The sequence below is a fragment of the Anopheles merus genome, chromosome 2R (genome assembly GCF_017562075.2).
Source record: "Anopheles merus strain MAF chromosome 2R, AmerM5.1, whole genome shotgun sequence".
Lineage (NCBI taxonomy): Eukaryota > Metazoa > Arthropoda > Insecta > Diptera > Culicidae > Anopheles > Anopheles merus.
In genome coordinates, this window is record NC_054082.1 from 37,567,942 (window position 1) to 37,585,944 (window position 18,003).

Genomic DNA, 18,003 nt, shown 5'->3' on the forward strand with positions numbered 1-18,003 from the left:
TTTGAACTGCGCCAAACAGATGTGGCACTGAAACGGCCGCTCGACCGTGTGCACCGCCAGATGGGCGACCCAGACGTCGCGCGACTGAAACTTTTCCCCGCACACCATGCACCGATTGTCCTCGAGAGCCGGTGCCATCGAGCCAGACTGTCGCTTCGATTGGCTGCGCGTTTGGGCGCGTATCGGTGTGACGGCGGCGGCGGCGGCAGCGACCGCTGCCAGCGCGTTCGCTTGTGCGCTGAAGATGGCACTCATGCTAAACTTTGGTTCCTGCTGCTCCTCGGTTGGTTCGTGCTGCAACGATTGCTGATGAAGCTGTTGCAACTGGTGCTGCTGCAGAAATAGCTGCTGCTGCTGCTGCTGTTGTTGCTGTTGCTGCTGCTGATGCAACTGGTGCTGCTGGTGCAGCTGCTGCAGCTGTTCAAGCACATCGATGGAGGCGTCCCGAGATTCGTCAGCTGTCAGTGTACTGCTGCTGCTGCTTTCCTTGTCTGCCTGTTCGTGATCGTCGTACGCATTTTCCAAATCGGACGCTTCCTGCTTCACTATGATGACTTCCGGCTCTATGCGCGGCAACATCTTCGAACGTATGATTTTGTCGTACTCCCGGGCACGCCTTCGAAAGTGGTGAAACTCCTGCATCAGCTGCAGGCAGCCCTGACAGGCGGCGGAGGGGAAATCCATTTCGGGCTTCAGCAACACACCGATACAGTCCACGATTACCGTTATCAACTCCATGTTCAACGGTTCGCTGGTGGTAGGATGAAAGATCGGCACCAGGCTGGTTTCGCGAAAGCAGAATCGGCAATATGTGCCAGGTGTATCACTCGGACTGTGCGTGGGAACGAGAACAGCGATTAGGAAATATTTTTTTAAAAAAATATTTTCACCCTCCAGATAAAACGGCCTTTTCCGTGTGCCCAAAACACTTACACATCGTTGTAGATTGTTAAATCCATTCACTGGGAGGGTTTGCGCTCGCTTTTTCGCCCTAAAACTATTTTCCACAAGCACAGCGAACTGAATACTACACAATTTTTCTGGAGTAACTGGATATCTTGCAGCAGGAACCAACAGCGGGGCAACGGTTTGTTTACATTATACACTGACAACCATTTTTTCCTCCTTTGCTGTTCTTTTCTTTCTCTACAAAAGCACGCACGCAGCCGAAAGCATGCAGCCATGCGCGGTGCTCCCCACGGAACAATTCCAGCTGATACGCAGAGAAGGCGGTCTCGTTGGATAGGAAATCATCACTAGCTGTAGCTAGCATTATTTTAGCGTAATTTACTGACTATTGGTTTTATTTCATTGAAAAGCAATAATTTGATGCACTGTGTGTGCTTTTTTATTCGAGAGAGGCGGAAAATTGTCAAAGGTATCCAAATAATACGCGAAGCAAAAGGTGTTTTACTCAATCGGCATCATTTTGTGGCACAGTTGCCTGGGTTTAATTTTTTTATCCAAATAATTAGTTAATTTGCCGGCAATTGTTTATTATTTTAAAAATCTTTGATTTTATTTCACTTCGATGATTTTTATACATATTATCATCCCTTTAGGTTCTTTTAGTGTAACCGTTGGCAACCGAAACCAAAACAGAACATTTACGAGCGCCGGCTGTTTGTGGAATATGGTGCTGGTTATGTGTTTCAACAAACTAATATGTTTTTCGTTTTAATTGAATTTAAAATCCTGTTAAACGCTTTAAAAATATTTTAAAAAAATAACAGCCTTTAATCACCACACATATTATTTGATTCACTTGTTTGCCAACATCACCGTCAATAACAAACATGATTTCTTGTTGTGTTTATACCCATTTTGTTAATTAGCAATACAGATATATAGATATGGCAATTAGAACAATATTTGAAAAACATTAATACTACAGAAATAAACATATGAATCGCAAATAATGAAAAATTGACTCACACATCAGTCGAAATCCATCGGTGAAATTTAATGCTCTATCTGCCACTGCACATCACTTACACTGCGCACTATTTGTACATCTTTTTCACAATTAATCAATACATTTCATTCCAATAGCCACTGTTGAACTTTTATACACATTTTACAGATTATTATTTTCACAAATTGTACGAGCTCTACCACACACGTGCCATGTGCCGACCAATTCAACGAAAAGCAAAACGAACAAAACCTCTTGGCCAGAGAACAACAAATCTGCTGTCAAACCGGCACTGAAGAATGTAAACAAACAGCTGACGTTTGCTTGAGAAACCATGGCGTTATCCAACCGGCTGCTGTTTCGATATTTCTCTGCCGCAAAACATCCAAAAAACAATGCAAGGTACGATTCATAGTAAGCACAAAGCTACATTAAAATAACAGTAATTCGTTTGTTACTGCTAACATGCACAACATTTCCCCTTTTACTCATAGGACAAAATGGAAAAGCGTCGTCGGACTGGAGGTACACGCACAGCTGGAGACCAAATCGAAACTGTTTTCCGGGGCTCGGGCTACCTTTGGAGCTGCCCCGAATTCGTGTGTTGCTTTGTTCGACGCGTCAATTCCCGGAACATTGCCCGTGCTGAACAAAGGTGCCGTAGAGCTCGGTGTGAAAACGGCACTCGCACTAGGATGCAACGTGAGCGCAGTATCGATGTTTGACCGCAAACACTACTTTTATGCTGATTTGCCAAACGGATATCAGATCACGCAGCAGCGAGCTCCATTGGCACGGGGCGGAAACCTATCGTTTCCGGTGTTTGTTCCGGGTGTGACCAAGGCGCCTTACTACAAAACGGCAAGGCTTCATCAGCTGCAGCTCGAACAAGACAGTGGAAAATCGCTGCACGATCCGTATGAGCGCAAAAGCTTGGTGGATTTGAATCGTGCTGGTGTGCCATTGATGGAGTTGGTGTTTGAACCGGACCTGGAAACTGGCGAGGAAGCGGCCGCGCTGGTGAAGGAATTGATCCTGATTTTGACGAGGTTGCAGAGCTGCTCTTGCAAGATGGAAGGTACGTGTGAAAGGGTGGCGATGGATGATTGTGAGTGTAGAAACAGTATGGCATTAAGCGGCGGGAGAAGAGAGTGCGTCGGTGGTGTAATGGTCAGCATAGTTGCCTTCCAAGCAGTTGATCCGGGTTCGATTCCCGGCCGACGCACAGAGCTTTTTTTAAATTTTGAAATTTCTCGCTTAGTAGTTGATTTTTTTAATCATGGTTGTGTTTTGGTAAAAGTAAGATTTAATCAGTTTTGCGATGAGAATTAATCATTCTGGCATATTATTTTGTGAATTTTGGAAATTACTATATTGCTTCGAGCAAAGCTGAAATAGTGTATAAAATGTAAAGATTTTTCTATATTATTGATGTTTTTGTTGATTATCAATTGATTGGAGGGTTTTTGTTTATACAGAAAACAGCGATAATACTCATAGTTTAGTAGCAAGTGATAAAGTGACTAGAGTCAAAAAGGTATAAATTATATCCGTTTAATATTGATTCATTATGAAATATGGCTTAAAATTCAAAATTGAATAGCAAATATTTGTGAGCACATCATGACACACTTCGATGTAGTGTAACTGTGATATTTATATTGCGTGAGCGAAGCAGGAGAGTATGTCTCGATAGCCGTGATCGTCTAGTGGTTAGGACCCTACGTTGTGGCCGTAGTAACCCAGGTTCGAATCCTGGTCACGGCAGTGTCGCTCGTCGAACACTGTCACGGATGAGATGAAACTTTTTTTTCTGTCCAAGCCAGGGGGTCTCATAACTACGGCCCACGGCCCGAATGCCGAATGCGGTTCGCAAGAGCCTTTAATGCGGCTCGTGAGGACTGGGTTAAGGTTAAATTAAATAGCTTTTTTCTATCTGATTATTTTTGTTTTACTTATAAAAGATGAAAATCACGATTCTATAAAAGAAACCTTCAGAAATTTGATATATTTCAATAGTATTTTCTTAGTAAAACGAGATTTGAACTTCCACTCATTCTTATGGACATCAACAAGGTTGATTGTGAAGCAATGCGGCCCGCGAGCTGAAAAGTTTGGAGACCCTTGGTCCAAGCGATAGTTACCAAATGTTGTTCTGCTACCTCATTTTTATTGCTATCTGTTTTTATTGTCGTTCCATTTACAGAGGGTGCATTACGAGTGGACGCTAACATATCGGTACATTTGGAGGGTACACCGCTTGGCACGCGAACGGAAGTGAAAAACATCGGCTCGGTGCGAGCCGTCGCTCAGGCCGTCGATTACGAAATACAGCGTCAAATCGCCGTTCTGGACGAGGGCGGAACGATACACAACGAAACCCGTGCCTGGGACTCGACGGCTAGGAAAACGGTCGCCATGCGAGACAAGGAAGTGGTGCAGGATTATCGTTTTATGCCGGAACCGAACCTTCCGCCGTTGCATTTAAAACTAAGCGAAGATTCGGCGGAATCGCCAGACGCAGACGCCGTTGGTTTGATAGACGTGCCGAAGCTACACCAGACACTGCCGGAGCTGCCAGAGCAAACACGCCAAACGATTATACAGCGCCACCAGCTGACCAGCACGATCGCAATAACGCTGGTGGTAAGTGGGTTGAAAGTAGATGCAAGGTTCAGAATGTGCTAAAAAATGTCACTTTCCTTCATTTTAGAACGACGTCACACTATACGAAAACTTCCGTTCCATCATCGACGAGTCGGCGACTCGATCCCCAAAGCTAGTGGCAAACTTTCTCATCAATGAGCTGCTTACGATGCTAAACCGTAACAAGCTAGAGCCGGCCGATGCGGGCCTAACTACTAGCCAGCTCGCCACCATTGTGGATATGTTGCAGGAAAACCAGCTCAACATTCACTATGCTCGGCGTGTGCTGCAGGAGCTGCTGGATCAACGGGATAGGGCTGAAGGAAGTGCACCATCATCATCGTGCCCACGGGAAATCGTTACCGCTAACAATTGGTTCCTTATTACGGATGAATCGGACATTAGACGGTACTGTGAAGGCGTTATTGAGCGCAGTCCCAAGCTGGTGGATAAGTATCGCAACGGCAAGGAGAAAATGCTGTACGCGTTGGCGGGTGAGGTGGCAAAGGCTAGTGAGGAGAAGGTTGACATGGCGAGAGCGGTGGAGATGTTGAAGGAGATGTTAAAGTAAGAGACAAACCGAATAGGACGCTTTGCCAATTTTGCTTAAGGTGAATAAAGTCAAAAACCAAACTAGAGAAATTGAAATGAAGCATAAAAGCTACTCTCTCCTATATCTTTTTTTTGTCTTTTTCGAAATTAGATGGTCGCCACAAACGGTGGCCCATAAACGCATCGACTCAGCAGACAAAAGCGAACAACAGTGGATGTCATCAACATTTTAGGAGCATAAGCATATCACAGAGTTGTGTATTAGGTCAAATCAGATAAGATAATAGGTCCTTTATATTGCGTTTGTGTGTGTTCTGCATGTTCATTATAAGGAATTTGCTAAACTTGTCACTTAACCAGCATGCAGCCCCGCACTGTCAAGACACGGGTTGAAGATGGAATAAGAATATATATACATCATTCGTTTGACGCATTTGACTGCTTAAAAGAGTAACGGATCACCGTAGCTGTATCAGGAATCGCTCAGTATGTCCTTCAGTATCGAGCTGGAACTGCGTGGCGGCGCAAACCCGGGCTGCTGCATCATCATCATCGCCGCTTCCGGCACCAGGATCGGCTGTACCGAAGATGCTGCGGGTGGTGCAGTGATCAGATTGCTACCGACCGATGTGACCGTGGTGGTTGATGTTGCCATCGACTGCTGCTGCTGCTGCTGCTGTTCGCCAACGCTGGATGTCGTTCCGGTTGCGGCTGCAGGTGACGTGACTATGTTCAGTAGACTAGAGCTTGCGGTGGCACGCGGGGCCGACTCTTTCTCGAGGAACTTCACGAATGCCTCGGTGAGGGATTCTTTGTTGTAGTTAGCTGGTTGGGAGACGAAGAAGAAGAGGCAGTGTTAAAATTGCAATTACAAGGATTACAGCTTTGTAGCTCAGTTTGTTGCTCGCTTTTAGTACATCGCTTGAGACATAGATGGCGCTTTTTGAGCTACTCAATCTTAACGGCAACACGTGGGGCTCTTATGAAGCAATGAAAATAGTTAAAAACTCTATGTTTTACGTATGAAAAAAAGCATCTTACCTCCTGCTTCTCCACTTCCACCTCCACCGAGTATACTGTTCAGCCATCCGCCCGTGCCGCCCACCGTACCCCTGTGGTGCAGGCCCACCTTCGTACATTCGTTCTGATCCATCGTCAGCACGGACGAGATCAGCTTCATGATTTGCTGCCGGTCGGATGCATTCGGTGCCACCGCGTACCCAATGACCAGGTTTTTCACCAGCGTCTTTTCCACCTTGTCCGCCTGGCTTGCTTCCGTTTCCTGGAGTCGCTGCTCGAGTGCCGCATACCGCTCGTCGCGCTTGGCCACTGTAAAGGAAGAAAGCCGGTCGGCAGAAACAAAAGGGAATAGATGTTCGCAAGAAGCGAAGGTCAGAATGGTGGAGAATAAAAGGGCAATTAAAGTATTGTTTTTTTTTTAAAGGAATTAAATTTAAGCATTTGAAATGAGTGAGTTATGCTAACACCGCTCGTTTTGATGTGGGGATGGAATCTTACATCTTGTATGCTTCAACCACTTTTAATTCAATGAATGGTACATCAATCACTTCATTCACTTGCTAACACACTAATTCAATTCACAAAGTACAGTCGAGGCGAGTTCGTTTTGTAGAATGCACATGCACAGCTGGACGGGGCACACGCTGGATTAGATCGTTGCGAGACGTATGCCGACGAGGAGAGTATAACACAAGTACTGATAGCTTGACCGGGGACAGAAGAGGAGTTGGGCAGCTCCCATGTCCGATGGTTGTTTAAATTACACACCAGTACCTGATGTAATACTCACCCCGGCGGGACGGGTGTAAGTTCTCCTCTGCACGCTATCGTTGCACGCATTCATACGATGAGATTACGTAGGTCACACACTGGTATCTCTTTATGCTTTTAGTTTGAACATATTGAAATGCGATTTTTTTTTAAATTTTGCATAATGATGATTAAGTGTAAGTATGAGTGTATGATTTCGCTGGGATACATTATAAGCGAACATGGCAAACGCATGAGATAAAAATAGAACGATAACAATAATTATTACATGAACTGCATTCAAACAAAATCCAAAGACATTCACAATTGCGTTGAAACAAAAAGTAAAAAAAAATCACAGAAAGAACATCAAACACATGGGAAAATTTTTATCAAAAAGTAAAAAAAAAACACAGAAAGTAAATCAAAGACATTTGCAAATTTTAACAAAAAGTAAAAACATAAAAATCACAAAAAGAAAATGAAACACATTTGCAAATGGAAAAGAAAACGGCAAGTTAAACATATCATCAAACAAGCTAAATAAAACAAACTGAAAAAATAGCACAACAAATAAATCACATTGAACTTCACAACATCGAACACGAGTACACACACGCATACAAAGACACAAATGGCAGCAGGTATACACAGCGGGAGCGCGATGGGGTTGTATGTGGTGAGCGGAGCATGGACGGGGTAATCCCAATCTGTAATGTGTGTTTTTCTCGGTGGATCACGATGGCAGCACAATGGTCCAGCCGTTAACGGTGACACACTATTACAATTTGAGATTGCCGCCCATCCACGCCACAATGTGTGTGTGTGTGAGTATGCCGCAGTGGTGTTGGCAGAAGCGAGCTGTTTGGGCGCGCCCCTGCAAGGACAGTTTTGCTTCTCTTTGCCTACCTTTAGGCGTGTACGCCCGTTGCCTAGAAAAGAAAACAGCGCCCCCAAAAATCCACTTTAACCCAGGTCGTCATGGTGTATATTCCATCACTTGTACACCGTTCGTATAACCGCCGTGCTTCCTAGATCATAAGCTTGTACTGCATGCACTTAAAGCAAAATCGTCTAACTTAAATCAAAGCAAGCGTCCTCCAACGGGAGACAGATGTGTAGTTCACAAACAAAGGCATCAAGGGGATGAGGCCGATCTTTTCAGCGCGAGGCACAAAACAGTCAAAGTTACACACACACACAGATTTCATAATAAAAACAATGACACAACAGATAAGAGGCTTTACTACTAATCCACTAATCTACTAACAGTGTGCAACAAAAGGTGGGATGGATTACGCTAAACGACACTGAACCATCAACCGCCGAGAACCGGAAGGATGGGTTTTTGGCCATTTCGTCACTAGCATTGTTGCGGTTGGAGGGGTTGATAGAACAGATTTGGAAACAATGGTACCAACTGCCTTTGTACCCACGATCCAGTCCAGGTGAGAGTGTACTTACGTCGGTGTATTTGAACACATATACTAACACGCAAAGTGCCAACGCGTTTGGCAAATCTCTGGAAGTTCTGTAACTCGCGCTGGGCGAGCTTTTAGTGCATGGTGCGATTCAAACACAACGACAACAGCAATGGGTGCATATAAAGCAAGAGCGTGCAGTTTAGTGTGCAATCATCTTAGTCTCTAACCAACAACCACCAGCACAATCCACGAAAAGCTGTGCCGCTCAGTTTGCATACCATCACTAACCACCGCATACGGCAATTGGTTCGCTTAACAACAATGGATTAGTTTCCGCCACTTAAATAAACAAAAGCAATGTGTAATGAAATGTGTTTAATGAAACGACGGGGGGGGGGGGGGGGAATTGAAAAAAGGATTTCCGCAATTGAATTTCGACGCATTACTGTTTTGATCCATTTCGTACACACACACCGTTATGTTCCGTGATGCTGCTTCTGGCCAAAAAAGGGTTTTCTCGACGGAAAAGTGGATATCAGCTGAAATCCCGGGATGCACGATGGATTGATAGCCTAGAATTACCAGCTGATATTTACCTTTCGGTCGAACTAAATGTGGTCGAATGTGACGTGTGTCTGTGTGTATGGATGTGCGAGCGTCCTTTCCGCGCTGTGCCTTCTTGTGCCGCAGGAGGAGAGCAAGGGGAACCATGTACTAGCTCTAGTTGGAGGTTTGTGTCTTATATGGCTTGCAGGAGCGTGTGCGTGTGTGTGAAGGGAGGTATGTTTCCTTTTGGTATTTTTTGATCCCCAATTGGTTTTCATTTCCATTCCAATGCAGATCACACAAACACACGCAGACGCGCAAATTTTTGCAGATGCAGATGCACAGTTAGTTTTGATGGCCCCTTTATCTCCCCCTGCCTTTCCCAGAGGTAGCGATGTGAATAATCCGCAACTGTTTGGTGGTGCACGCATCGGTGGGGAGGGGGTGAAGGAAATTTTGATAGACACTAACATATCAGTTCGCCAGGACATGCTTAAAGAGAGTCTAACAGTTGCGCGTTCCGAAGAAGGACACCGACCAGAAACCGTTGGGAATGAAGGATTTAGGTTTTTAATTATTTTTCCGTCTTAGGTAGTATATTAGACGAGCAGTGCAGTTAGAAGTGAGCGTTAGTATTATTCCATTCTACCAAAACGGATTTAAATGGTTGCAAATTTTAAAATCATTCAATGACTTTTTACTACGCAGCAAGCAAGGACAACAGTCTTTCTCTACTTTACGGTTTAGCAAGCAAGCCACCAACAGTACAAAACCACCTCTTTGTAGCTTCCGCACGCGCTAGCGCGCTTCTTATCGTGTTAGTGTGCAACGTTTTATCGCACGATTCCATTACCCGATTATTGGATTAGCCGTTAATTAATTGATGTAGCTGATAGTGGGACTAGCGCCGCGACGCGCCTTCCGTTGTGCGATACTTACATTCCGCTTTCAGTGACGCGACCGTCACTTGCGAGATCTCCAGCTGGTCGGAAATGCGTGCCGCTGCCAGCAGGCCCGTCTTAGCATCGGCCAGCTGCTGCTGCACCTGCTTGAGCGTGTCTTTAAGCGCCTCCTCGCGGGTTCGCGCTTGCTCCAGCTCGCTGCGAATACTGCCCGTCGCCAGCTCGATGTCGCGTTCGCGATCTAAAAAAAACACAAAGGCAAAGGCAGAGGTTAGCAGACTACGGACTAAAAGAGATATAAAACGTGCGCCCCCACTCACTCATCTGGAACTGTTCCAGCGCGCACTGCAGGTTGGTGAGGGCGGCCTGATTCTTCTGGTCGCGATCGTCTGCCGCGCTCAGCCGGGCGCCCAGCTCGTCCCGCTGCTGCAGCAGCAGCTGGTACTGGGCCTGCAGCGTTTCCGCCTGCTGGTTCGCCCGGATGCTGGCGGACGTGAGCGCGTTGGTCGACTGCTTCACCTCCCGCTCGAGCGACGCCAGCTGCTGGCGGGTGTCGTCGTACCGGCGCTGCAGCTCGACCGTTTCCTGCGTGTGCGCTTCCTCTATCTCGAGCAGATGCTGCCGCAACCGCTCGAGGTCGCGCTGCAGCCCGTCCCGCTGCTCGACCAGCAACTGCTTCTGCTGCAGTGCCAGCCGCTGGTTGTTCTGCTCGGTCATTAGGTTGGCGGTAAGGATGTCGGACTTTTCGCGCAAAAACTGTATCTGATCGGTGAGCCGCTCGTGCTCGTGCAGCTTTTCGCGCAGCGCCGGACACTCGGGGCAGGCGGGCGCTGCCCGCTCGGTTTCCGCCTGCAGCAGCTGGTTGAGCCGCTGAATTTCCGCATGATACTGCACGCTTTCGTTGTGCTTGGTGGTGACGAGCTGGACGAGGTTTTCCTTCTGCTGCGTAAGGCTTTCCAGCGCTTCCCGCTGCTGCTCCAGCTCGGCCCGATAGCGCTCGCTTTCTGCCGCTAGCTGTTGCTGCTGCTCGGCGGCTGCCGTCGATTCGCGTGCCTGCTCCAGCTCCGACTCCCTCGCCTCGAGCAGCTGGCGCATCTCGTTCAGCTTTCCCTCCCAGGTGCGAACGTTCTCGGACGAGGTGTGCTGGAGTTGCTGCAGTTTGCGCACCAGGCTGGCGTGATCCTCGTTGATCGTCGTTAGCTGGCCCTGCATGCTGGTTAGCTCGGTGCGCAGTTGTTCCGCTTCCTGTCCCCCGGCGTCCCGCAGCTGCTGCAGCCGATCCGCCAGCTCGTCGCGTTCCTTGCGCACCTCCGCCAGGGAGCGTTCCAGGGCGAGCGTTCGCGCCTTGCTCTCGCTTTCGCTGCTCTCCAGCGTCGACACGCTCGCCAGCAGCTCTTCCTTCTCCTCCAGCACTTCCTCCAGCTTGCGGTGCGCCTCGCGGTACTCCTCCTCGAGCGTGCGGTTCAGCCGGTGCGCATCGTCCAGCTGCTTCTCCAGCACCACGATGCTGTCCTCCGCGTTCTCGTTGATCGTTTCCAGCTTATTGCACTTGACGTTTTCCAGCTCCTCCAGCAGCCGGTCGTTGTTCTTCATCAGACTGGCGCACTCCTTCTCGTACTGCATCAGGTCCGCCGTGAGCGTGTCCTTGTCGTGCTGGATGCGCGAATTTTCCGCCTTCAGGAAGTTGATCTCCTTGCCCGCGTCGATCAGTTTCCTTTCCAGCGCGGCCAGCTTCGCGTCTAGATCGCGCGTCGCCTGCAGCCGTTCGGCCAGCCGGTCCGGTTCGGTCAGGTCCAGGTCGAAGAACTGGCGTATGATTTCGCCCACCCGCCCATCCGGCCCGGGCTCACTCTGTTTGGCCGTTTGCTCGTTCGCTAACGACTCGCGCAGCGTTTGATTTTCCTGCCGCAGGGTGGCCAGCTTTTCGTCGTACTCCTTCGCCTTGCCTTCCAGCTGCACCGAGTTGTCGATGATCACGCTGCGCAGCTCGTTCTGCAGCTCGCCGATTTCGCGCTCCAGCTGGCCGATGTGCTCCGACCGATCGAGCTCGGCGGTCAGCTTCTGCAAATTGTCCCGCTCGGTGCGCACGTCCTCCAGCGCTTGGCGTAGCTGCTCTAGCTCGGCCACCAGCTTGGCGCTCGGTGCCGGTTGCTCCGGCGTCGGAACTGCCACAACGAACTCCGCCGCCTCGTCGGCGGTTCGCTGGCGCAGCTCTTCGATTTCCGCCCGCAGCGTCTGGCACAGCTCGTCCGCTGTCGCCCGTTCGTCTCGCTGCTCCTGCAGCTGCCTTTCGAGCGCTGCCACGGCTTCCACATTTTCGCACACGATTCGCTCGAGCTCCGCCGTCAGCTTGGCCGTTTCGATGCGCAGCTTCTCGTTGTCCTGGCAGATTTGGGCGTGCGTTTGTTCCAGCCGTTCGAAGCGTGCCTGCAACTGCTGCAGTGCGGTCTCCGATTCGGTCGCCTTTACTTTCAGCTCCGCCTCGAGCCGGCCGCACTGGGCCTGCAGGTCGCGCTTGCTGGCGACCAGATTTTCCAGCACCACCTCGTGCTGGCGGTCGAGCTCTTCGATGTTTTCGTTCAGCTCGCGGTTTTCGCCGCTCACCTGGCCCAGCTTCTCGTTCAGCAGGGCGTTCTCGAGCTGCTGCTTCTTGAGCTGCTGTAGCTTCTCGTTCAGCTGGCGCTGCAGCCGCTCGATGATGTCGCTTTCGCTGGCGGGCGCTTCGAGCGGAATCGTCGTCAGGTCGGTCGGCCCGGAGGAGGGCGATTCGTTGTCGTCCTTCTTTGAGGAGGACGATGTGGACGAGATGTTGTTGTCCGGGTCCCAGAACCAGCTGTCCTCCAGCGTGCTGGTGACGGTCGTGGTGGTGATGCTGCTTCCCACATGCTGTTCCGGTCCGAGACTCTGCAAGAGACGGTCGAGAGAAATATTGTCCATTAGTGCCACTAGATTATTTTTAGCTAACGAGGGGAACAGCTTTGAACCCGCGCGCACAAGGGGACGTTAAGAATGTCAACTGGGACTGCATGCTGTCTTGTTTTGTTAGTCAGCATGGATACCATTAAAAAGTAAAGGGATATTTATTGCTACTATGTGCGTACACTACAGAAGAAGGTATTTTGTAAACAGAAGTTGAACATTTTGATGGCACCATTTGGTCGAATTAAGAATTAATTATTTGATTAACAAATTAGTTGATGAAAAATTAATAAAATCTTATCGTAAGATACTTCCGTCTCTCTCAAACCTGTTTTTGGGGGTATGCGGTGGGACTCATCATCATCATTAGAGATGTTGAAATGAGTCGGAACGCGAATGTTAGATAGAGGGTCTTATCTAGAATATCTTGAGGGCAGTCCTTCCCTTCCCGAAAGCCACATTTAAATTTAGAAATGATGCAAGCGAAACCCGTTTTGTCGTAGGTTCGCGTTTCAGCAAACGAACGATTCCGATGACACAGCGACACAGTGCACTACGTGGCAGAAGCATTCCTCAGATAAGCAAGATACCCCTCCTCAACGCCATCATTCGCCAGTGCACACTATGCGGGTCGTGTGGTTTGGTTCCCGAAGGTGGCCAGCTCATCGCAAAACTGGGCGACACGCCTGCCAACACCCAACAGAGCACGCTGCTTATCAGCTCGAATTGCCAAATGAAGGTTCCGATTCGTGTCTCGTTGTCTGCCTCCGCCGACTGGGCCTCCGCGACCCGCAACTTGGGCTTTCGTAATCGCGCAACTATTTCCTGATAGATGTCACCATCATCATCGATCGAGAACAGCGCGTAGAGCATAGGCTTTGCCTAACGCAACCTCGTACCCTCGTATACCCCGTAGTTAGTAGGCACCGTCTGGCGGAACTCGCGCCACAAAACACAACGACGACGATGGTGGTGGAGAAAGAAGACATGCGTGCAGAAAATTGCATGTTGCGCAGTGCGCAATGGATGACAATGATGCGCAGCACACAAACAATTGTGCAGTGCAGGGCGGAGAACGTGTGGAGTGGTGGAGGATCGGATGTCAGGCATGCGAATTAATGATAGGCATTCTTTTAATATGCGAAATTAAATAAACGTCGACGAGCCTCACACACACACACATAAACATCGCGATAGGCGAACTGGGATCCAGTGGATCGGCCTTCGGGTTGGTTTGGTTGGCGTGTCTAATAAAGGGTCTCTCTCTCTCACACACACTCTCTAGTGTCTGAAGGCTGTATCGCAACTGTTTTTCCGATTAAATCATATGCTCCTCCACCGCTTCCCAACGTTGTGCGGGAAAACAACGCGACCGCATACATAAATCACTGCAGCTGGAGGTAAGGGCGCGGAGAGCGTGCGGGACGATACAATGTGCAATGTGCAGCTGGGAGGTTTGCGATCATCATCAGCGATATAGCAATAATTGACGGAAGGGGGATGGAGCCGATGGAGCCATTCCTTTCACAACCACACACGAAAGGGGACATCTCCATCCCCATCGATAGTGTTTTGATCATCCGGTCCTGTGCTCGATCGTCTTCAGATTCGGGAAATCGACAGTAATAAAATGCAATGCACTTGTGTAATAATGCAATGCGACCGGGCACAAGTATGTGGCACTTTGTCAGCGTGAGCTTTGAAACCCTTTTGTGATCGCATCATTCAATGAGCAAACCCTGGAGAGAGGACTCAAGCGCGGATGACTTCGCATGCGCAGGAAGGTGGACGGGAGTGACTATCAAAGCCGATGACAAAATTGATGAAAAATTATTATGCAACACGTGTGTGTGTGTGACGCAGGCTGCTGGCGGCTTCTGGATGGAGGTCGTGTGGACGAGCAACACCGTGTACGTGAGTGTATGTGTGGGTGTTCCGAGCTGATTATGCTATTCAAACGCTGCCACCAGTCATTACTACCAAACAGTAAAAAAACACATCCTATGCACATACAACAGCACGGCGCAACAATTCGTTCCATGCCGCGAAGACCTTGACGAGAAACGTGACACACAAGCGCGAACAGAGAGACTGTGCAGGGGGAGGGCCTGACGGTGTACTTAACGCCTCGGCGTCTTTCGGCTTCGGCTTCTGGAGTTGATGAGCAGCACACACCTGGTGCGGCACAGGTTGCTACCGCAGCAGCAGCAGCAGCAGCAGCCCCCATATTAAACTACAATGAGATAGCATTGCTTTGCTGGCAAGGAAGCAATTGAAGGCGGTGTGGAGGTCAACGTGTAATTTCGTTTAGAAGCCTTTTACTCAATTGTTTGACTGTTGGGGGCTGTTTTGTGTATGTGTGTGTGTATGTCACCATTCGCCATAACTGCTCGTCGGTGTACTTATGCGTTTTGTCCTTCGTTTGCATCCAACGAGGGGAACCCCCCTGGTTGGTGGGTTAAGCGCGAAAGCGTCGACTACATAAACAAACCTGCGCGTGTGCGTAGCAAGGTTTTTTTTATGGTATTTTAGTACCGTTAGCAGGATGATGATGGAATGGTAATGATGTCGGCAAAAAGTGGAAAATTAATCGTTCCGAGCAAAACCATTTCGGCTTCTCCTGAACCATGGAAGTTATGCGCAAATGCAACCGTGCACCGTCGGGCAACACAGGTTTCGTGGAAAATAGGATAAACCGTACTCACAAAAAAAAAATCACTTACAAATACTTGGAACCCGTGGGAAGTGTTTATTGATTCGTTGCATATTGATGCACTTGAAGCAGGCAATTAGTATTTGCAAAGATGAGTGTGGGGGAAAGCCCATCTAAACTAGAAGCGAACCGGGCGATGACTGATGCATTACAGATATTGCCGTTGCTGTACACACAGATCGTGTGTGTGTGTACATCAAAGCTTAAGCCTGGATTAAGGTTCCAGTGACATAGATAATAAAACATATTGAAATAAAAAATTAAATGCATTTAATATTTCAATAAGTCTTACAGTTTAAATAGATGGGGAATTGAATATACTTTCTTTTGGTGTACGATGAGCTATATTCTGATAAAGAGGCGGACAAATTTGGTTATAAAAACAGCCTATGAGACCACCTGGTCTACATAAATTTTGGTTCTAGATTTCAAAACACGACCTTTTTTGGATATTTTTTCGAGCAGGCACTCGAAAATTATCTAATCTAATTCTAGCTTTGAGGCTAAAATAATCTAGGCAGAAAATCGCAAGCTAGTTTTGTATGTGATTTTGTATGGAGTGTTAACACGATTTCAGCTGCCAACTGTCAAACTCCATATAAAAAAGCTGATTAGTATCGTAAAAGTCCCCAAATACAGCAAAAAAGCGACCTTTAGGAGTTATAGCTAAGTTCCCTTTTCGAGCCAACAATATCGCACACAAACGTTCGCCAGCTGATTATGATATGGCATGCAAACCGATCCATTGCTTCACATCCATCAATTGTAGAGATTAAACAAACAACTTCCTTTCTCTCTCTCTCTATACGAATGGCAATCGCGAGATCGTACCCTCCTCATGCCAGGGAATGTGCAGTTGATTAATCGTTCGTTGTGGCTAGTGATGGGCAAAACGGCTCCGAAGCCGGAGCCGGCTCCGACCGGCTCCAGACAATTTCGGAGCCGGCTCGGGAGCCGGCTCCGCACCAACGGCTCCGGAGCCGGCTCCGCACCGACGGCTCCGGAACCAGCTCCGGCTCCGACGGCTCCGGAGCCGGCTCCGCACCAACGGCTCCGAAGACGCACCAACGGCTCCGAAGCCGGCTCCGCTCCGACGGCTTTAACACAATGGACCAAAAGAACTTTTTCAATGAAGTTTCAATCGAGGAAATCCGTAAATAGCGGAATAGGTCATGTTTAAAAGAATTTATCAAAAAAAAAAACCATCGATTAGTTTTGAATATTGTTAAGAAAGACGAGACAAACGAATGCTACACAACGTCATGCATGTCAATACTGCAATCACATCGTGTGTTAGCTTCCACATGTGCGAGAATATATATTCGTTTTTTTATTACGCTCCGCAGCCGTTGGAACAGAGCCGTCAGTGCAGAGCTGTTAGTCCGGAGCCGGCTACGGAACCGTTGGTGCGGAGCCGTTGGTGCGGAGCCGGCTTCGGAGCCGTTGGTGCGGAGCCGGCTTCGGAGCCGTTGGTGCGGAGCCGGCTCCGGAGCCGTTGGTGCGGAGCCGGCTCCGGAGCCGTCGGAGCCGCAGCCAGCTCCGGAGTCGTTGGTGCGGAGCCGGCTCCGGAGCCGTTGGTGCGGAGCCGGCTCCGGAGCCGTCGGAGCGGAGCCGGCTCCGGGAAAAAATCGGAGCCGGCTCCGGAGTCGTTAGTCCGGAGCCGGCTCCGGAACCGTTGGTGCGCTCCGAAACGCCCATCACTAGTTGTGGCAGGAAGAGAGGAACCGTCTCTTCCGATTCGCGGGCACGTGCACGTCATTGCCAGGCCATGAATCAACGATCGTGTACGGTCGTGCCGTCCGCTAGAACGGTACGGGGGCACTTGCCTTTTTTTCTTTATTTTTAAGCACACCTGGACAGACTGCAGCAGTAGAACAGTTCTCCTCGCGTAGTACCGCAGAGCTAAACCTTGAGCCGGTCATCAGAACCGCGACCGCATTCGTGCAAAACCACACACACACACACACACACACACATGGAGCATTTAGTGGTTGTGATGGTCTATCGGCCGTTTGCGCCACCAGCAACGATTAGTGACACCTTTTGAAGGGCAAACCGTTCGAAATCTGCTGGTTCGAGCAGCTTAGCGAAAAACGGTACATGACAAATCCATTGTGGAGCGGGGCACGAGCGGGAAGCAGGGATAAGGGACAGCCAGCTGTTGATTGCGTGTTGTAGAGCGATTTTAATCAGAAAGTTCCTTTCACACGACCAGCAAGTGGAAATGAGGGAAGGGGTCTTATATGGAAGATGCAGTTGCACCGTGAGACTGATCGTGAGTAAACGTTGGATGCAACTAGATTTATAAATATTTAAATAATTAGTAGTCTTTTCTTCCATTAAACCAATGCTTTTCTCTCTTTCTTTTACATTATTGAGCTTTAAAGCGATTGATTTTTGTGTGCTTTTAATTTTTTTTTTAAATTAAATGCGTCCCGCCAATCGCAAACGGGTTGCCCAGTCAAACGCTATTTACGTCAGCGCTGTTAGATTCTTGACCTTGCCAATGCACACACACATACACCGACACAAACAGATCCACATAAGCCCATCAATGTCGTCCCGGTTATATAAGGTACGCTCACGCGTCCACCTCGACCGAAGGTACGGGGAGCC

The 18,003-nt window shown here is 48.7% G+C and overlaps 3 protein-coding genes and 2 non-coding genes across 7 annotated transcripts in view; 3 read left to right on the forward strand and 2 right to left on the reverse strand.

Annotated features, from left to right (window-relative positions):
- The window catches only part of LOC121591086 (adult enhancer factor 1-like), a 1,807-nt gene extending 659 nt beyond the window's left edge, over window positions 1-1,148 (reverse strand). Inside the window, exons 1-2 of the mRNA XM_041911462.1 lie at window positions 934-1,148; window positions 1-832 (exon numbers count right to left, since the gene is read on the reverse strand). The exon at window positions 1-832 is cut by the window's left edge and continues 659 nt beyond it. Coding sequence (XP_041767396.1) covers window positions 1-832; window positions 934-959 — 858 coding nt within the window. The 5' untranslated portion in view covers window positions 960-1,148. The remainder of the gene's footprint in view (window positions 833-933) is intronic.
- A 1,053-nt stretch (window positions 1,149-2,201) lies between these two features.
- On the forward strand, window positions 2,202-5,374 carry LOC121603535 (glutamyl-tRNA(Gln) amidotransferase subunit B, mitochondrial). Of its 2 annotated transcripts, XM_041932390.1 has the most exons (5): window positions 2,202-2,317; window positions 2,410-2,993; window positions 4,122-4,561; window positions 4,629-5,172; window positions 5,265-5,374. In XM_041932390.1, exons 1-4 carry the CDS (start codon window positions 2,250-2,252, stop codon window positions 5,130-5,132), a joined length of 1,596 nt encoding a protein of 531 aa, XP_041788324.1. In that variant the 5' UTR covers window positions 2,202-2,249; the 3' UTR covers window positions 5,133-5,172; window positions 5,265-5,374. The 2 variants fall into 2 exon arrangements, with proteins under 2 accessions (XP_041788324.1, XP_041788323.1); XM_041932389.1 differs by lacking the exon at window positions 5,265-5,374 and having other exon boundaries at window positions 4,629-5,227.
- On the forward strand, window positions 3,069-3,140 carry Trnag-ucc. The gene has a single exon. It is a non-coding gene; the product is annotated as a tRNA-Gly (tRNA).
- Window positions 3,611-3,682, forward strand: Trnah-gug. The gene has a single exon. It is a non-coding gene; the product is annotated as a tRNA-His (tRNA).
- Window positions 5,375-5,389: 15 nt separating the features above from the next.
- Window positions 5,390-18,003, reverse strand: part of LOC121603534 (thyroid receptor-interacting protein 11) — a 43,748-nt gene continuing 31,134 nt past the window's right edge. For both annotated transcript variants that reach the window (XM_041932388.1, XM_041932387.1), the window contains 4 exons: window positions 10,076-12,659; window positions 9,793-9,996; window positions 6,155-6,442; window positions 5,390-5,938 (listed from right to left, as the gene is read on the reverse strand). In XM_041932388.1, the coding sequence (XP_041788322.1) occupies window positions 5,586-5,938; window positions 6,155-6,442; window positions 9,793-9,996; window positions 10,076-12,659 (3,429 nt within the window). In that variant the 3' untranslated portion in view covers window positions 5,390-5,585. The remainder of the gene's footprint in view (window positions 5,939-6,154; window positions 6,443-9,792; window positions 9,997-10,075; window positions 12,660-18,003) is intronic.

Bases quoted from the DNA above. Each gene is read 5' to 3' on its own strand.
- LOC121603535 (XM_041932390.1), top strand. From the start codon at position 2,250: ATGGCGTTATCCAACCGGCTGCTGTTTCGATATTTCTCTGCCGCAAAA. The intron at 2,318-2,409 runs GTACGATTCATA...TTTTACTCATAG, and splicing joins CATCCAAAAAACAATGCAAG to GACAAAATGGAAAAGCGTCG. The intron at 4,562-4,628 runs GTAAGTGGGTTG...CCTTCATTTTAG, and splicing joins CGATCGCAATAACGCTGGTG to AACGACGTCACACTATACGA.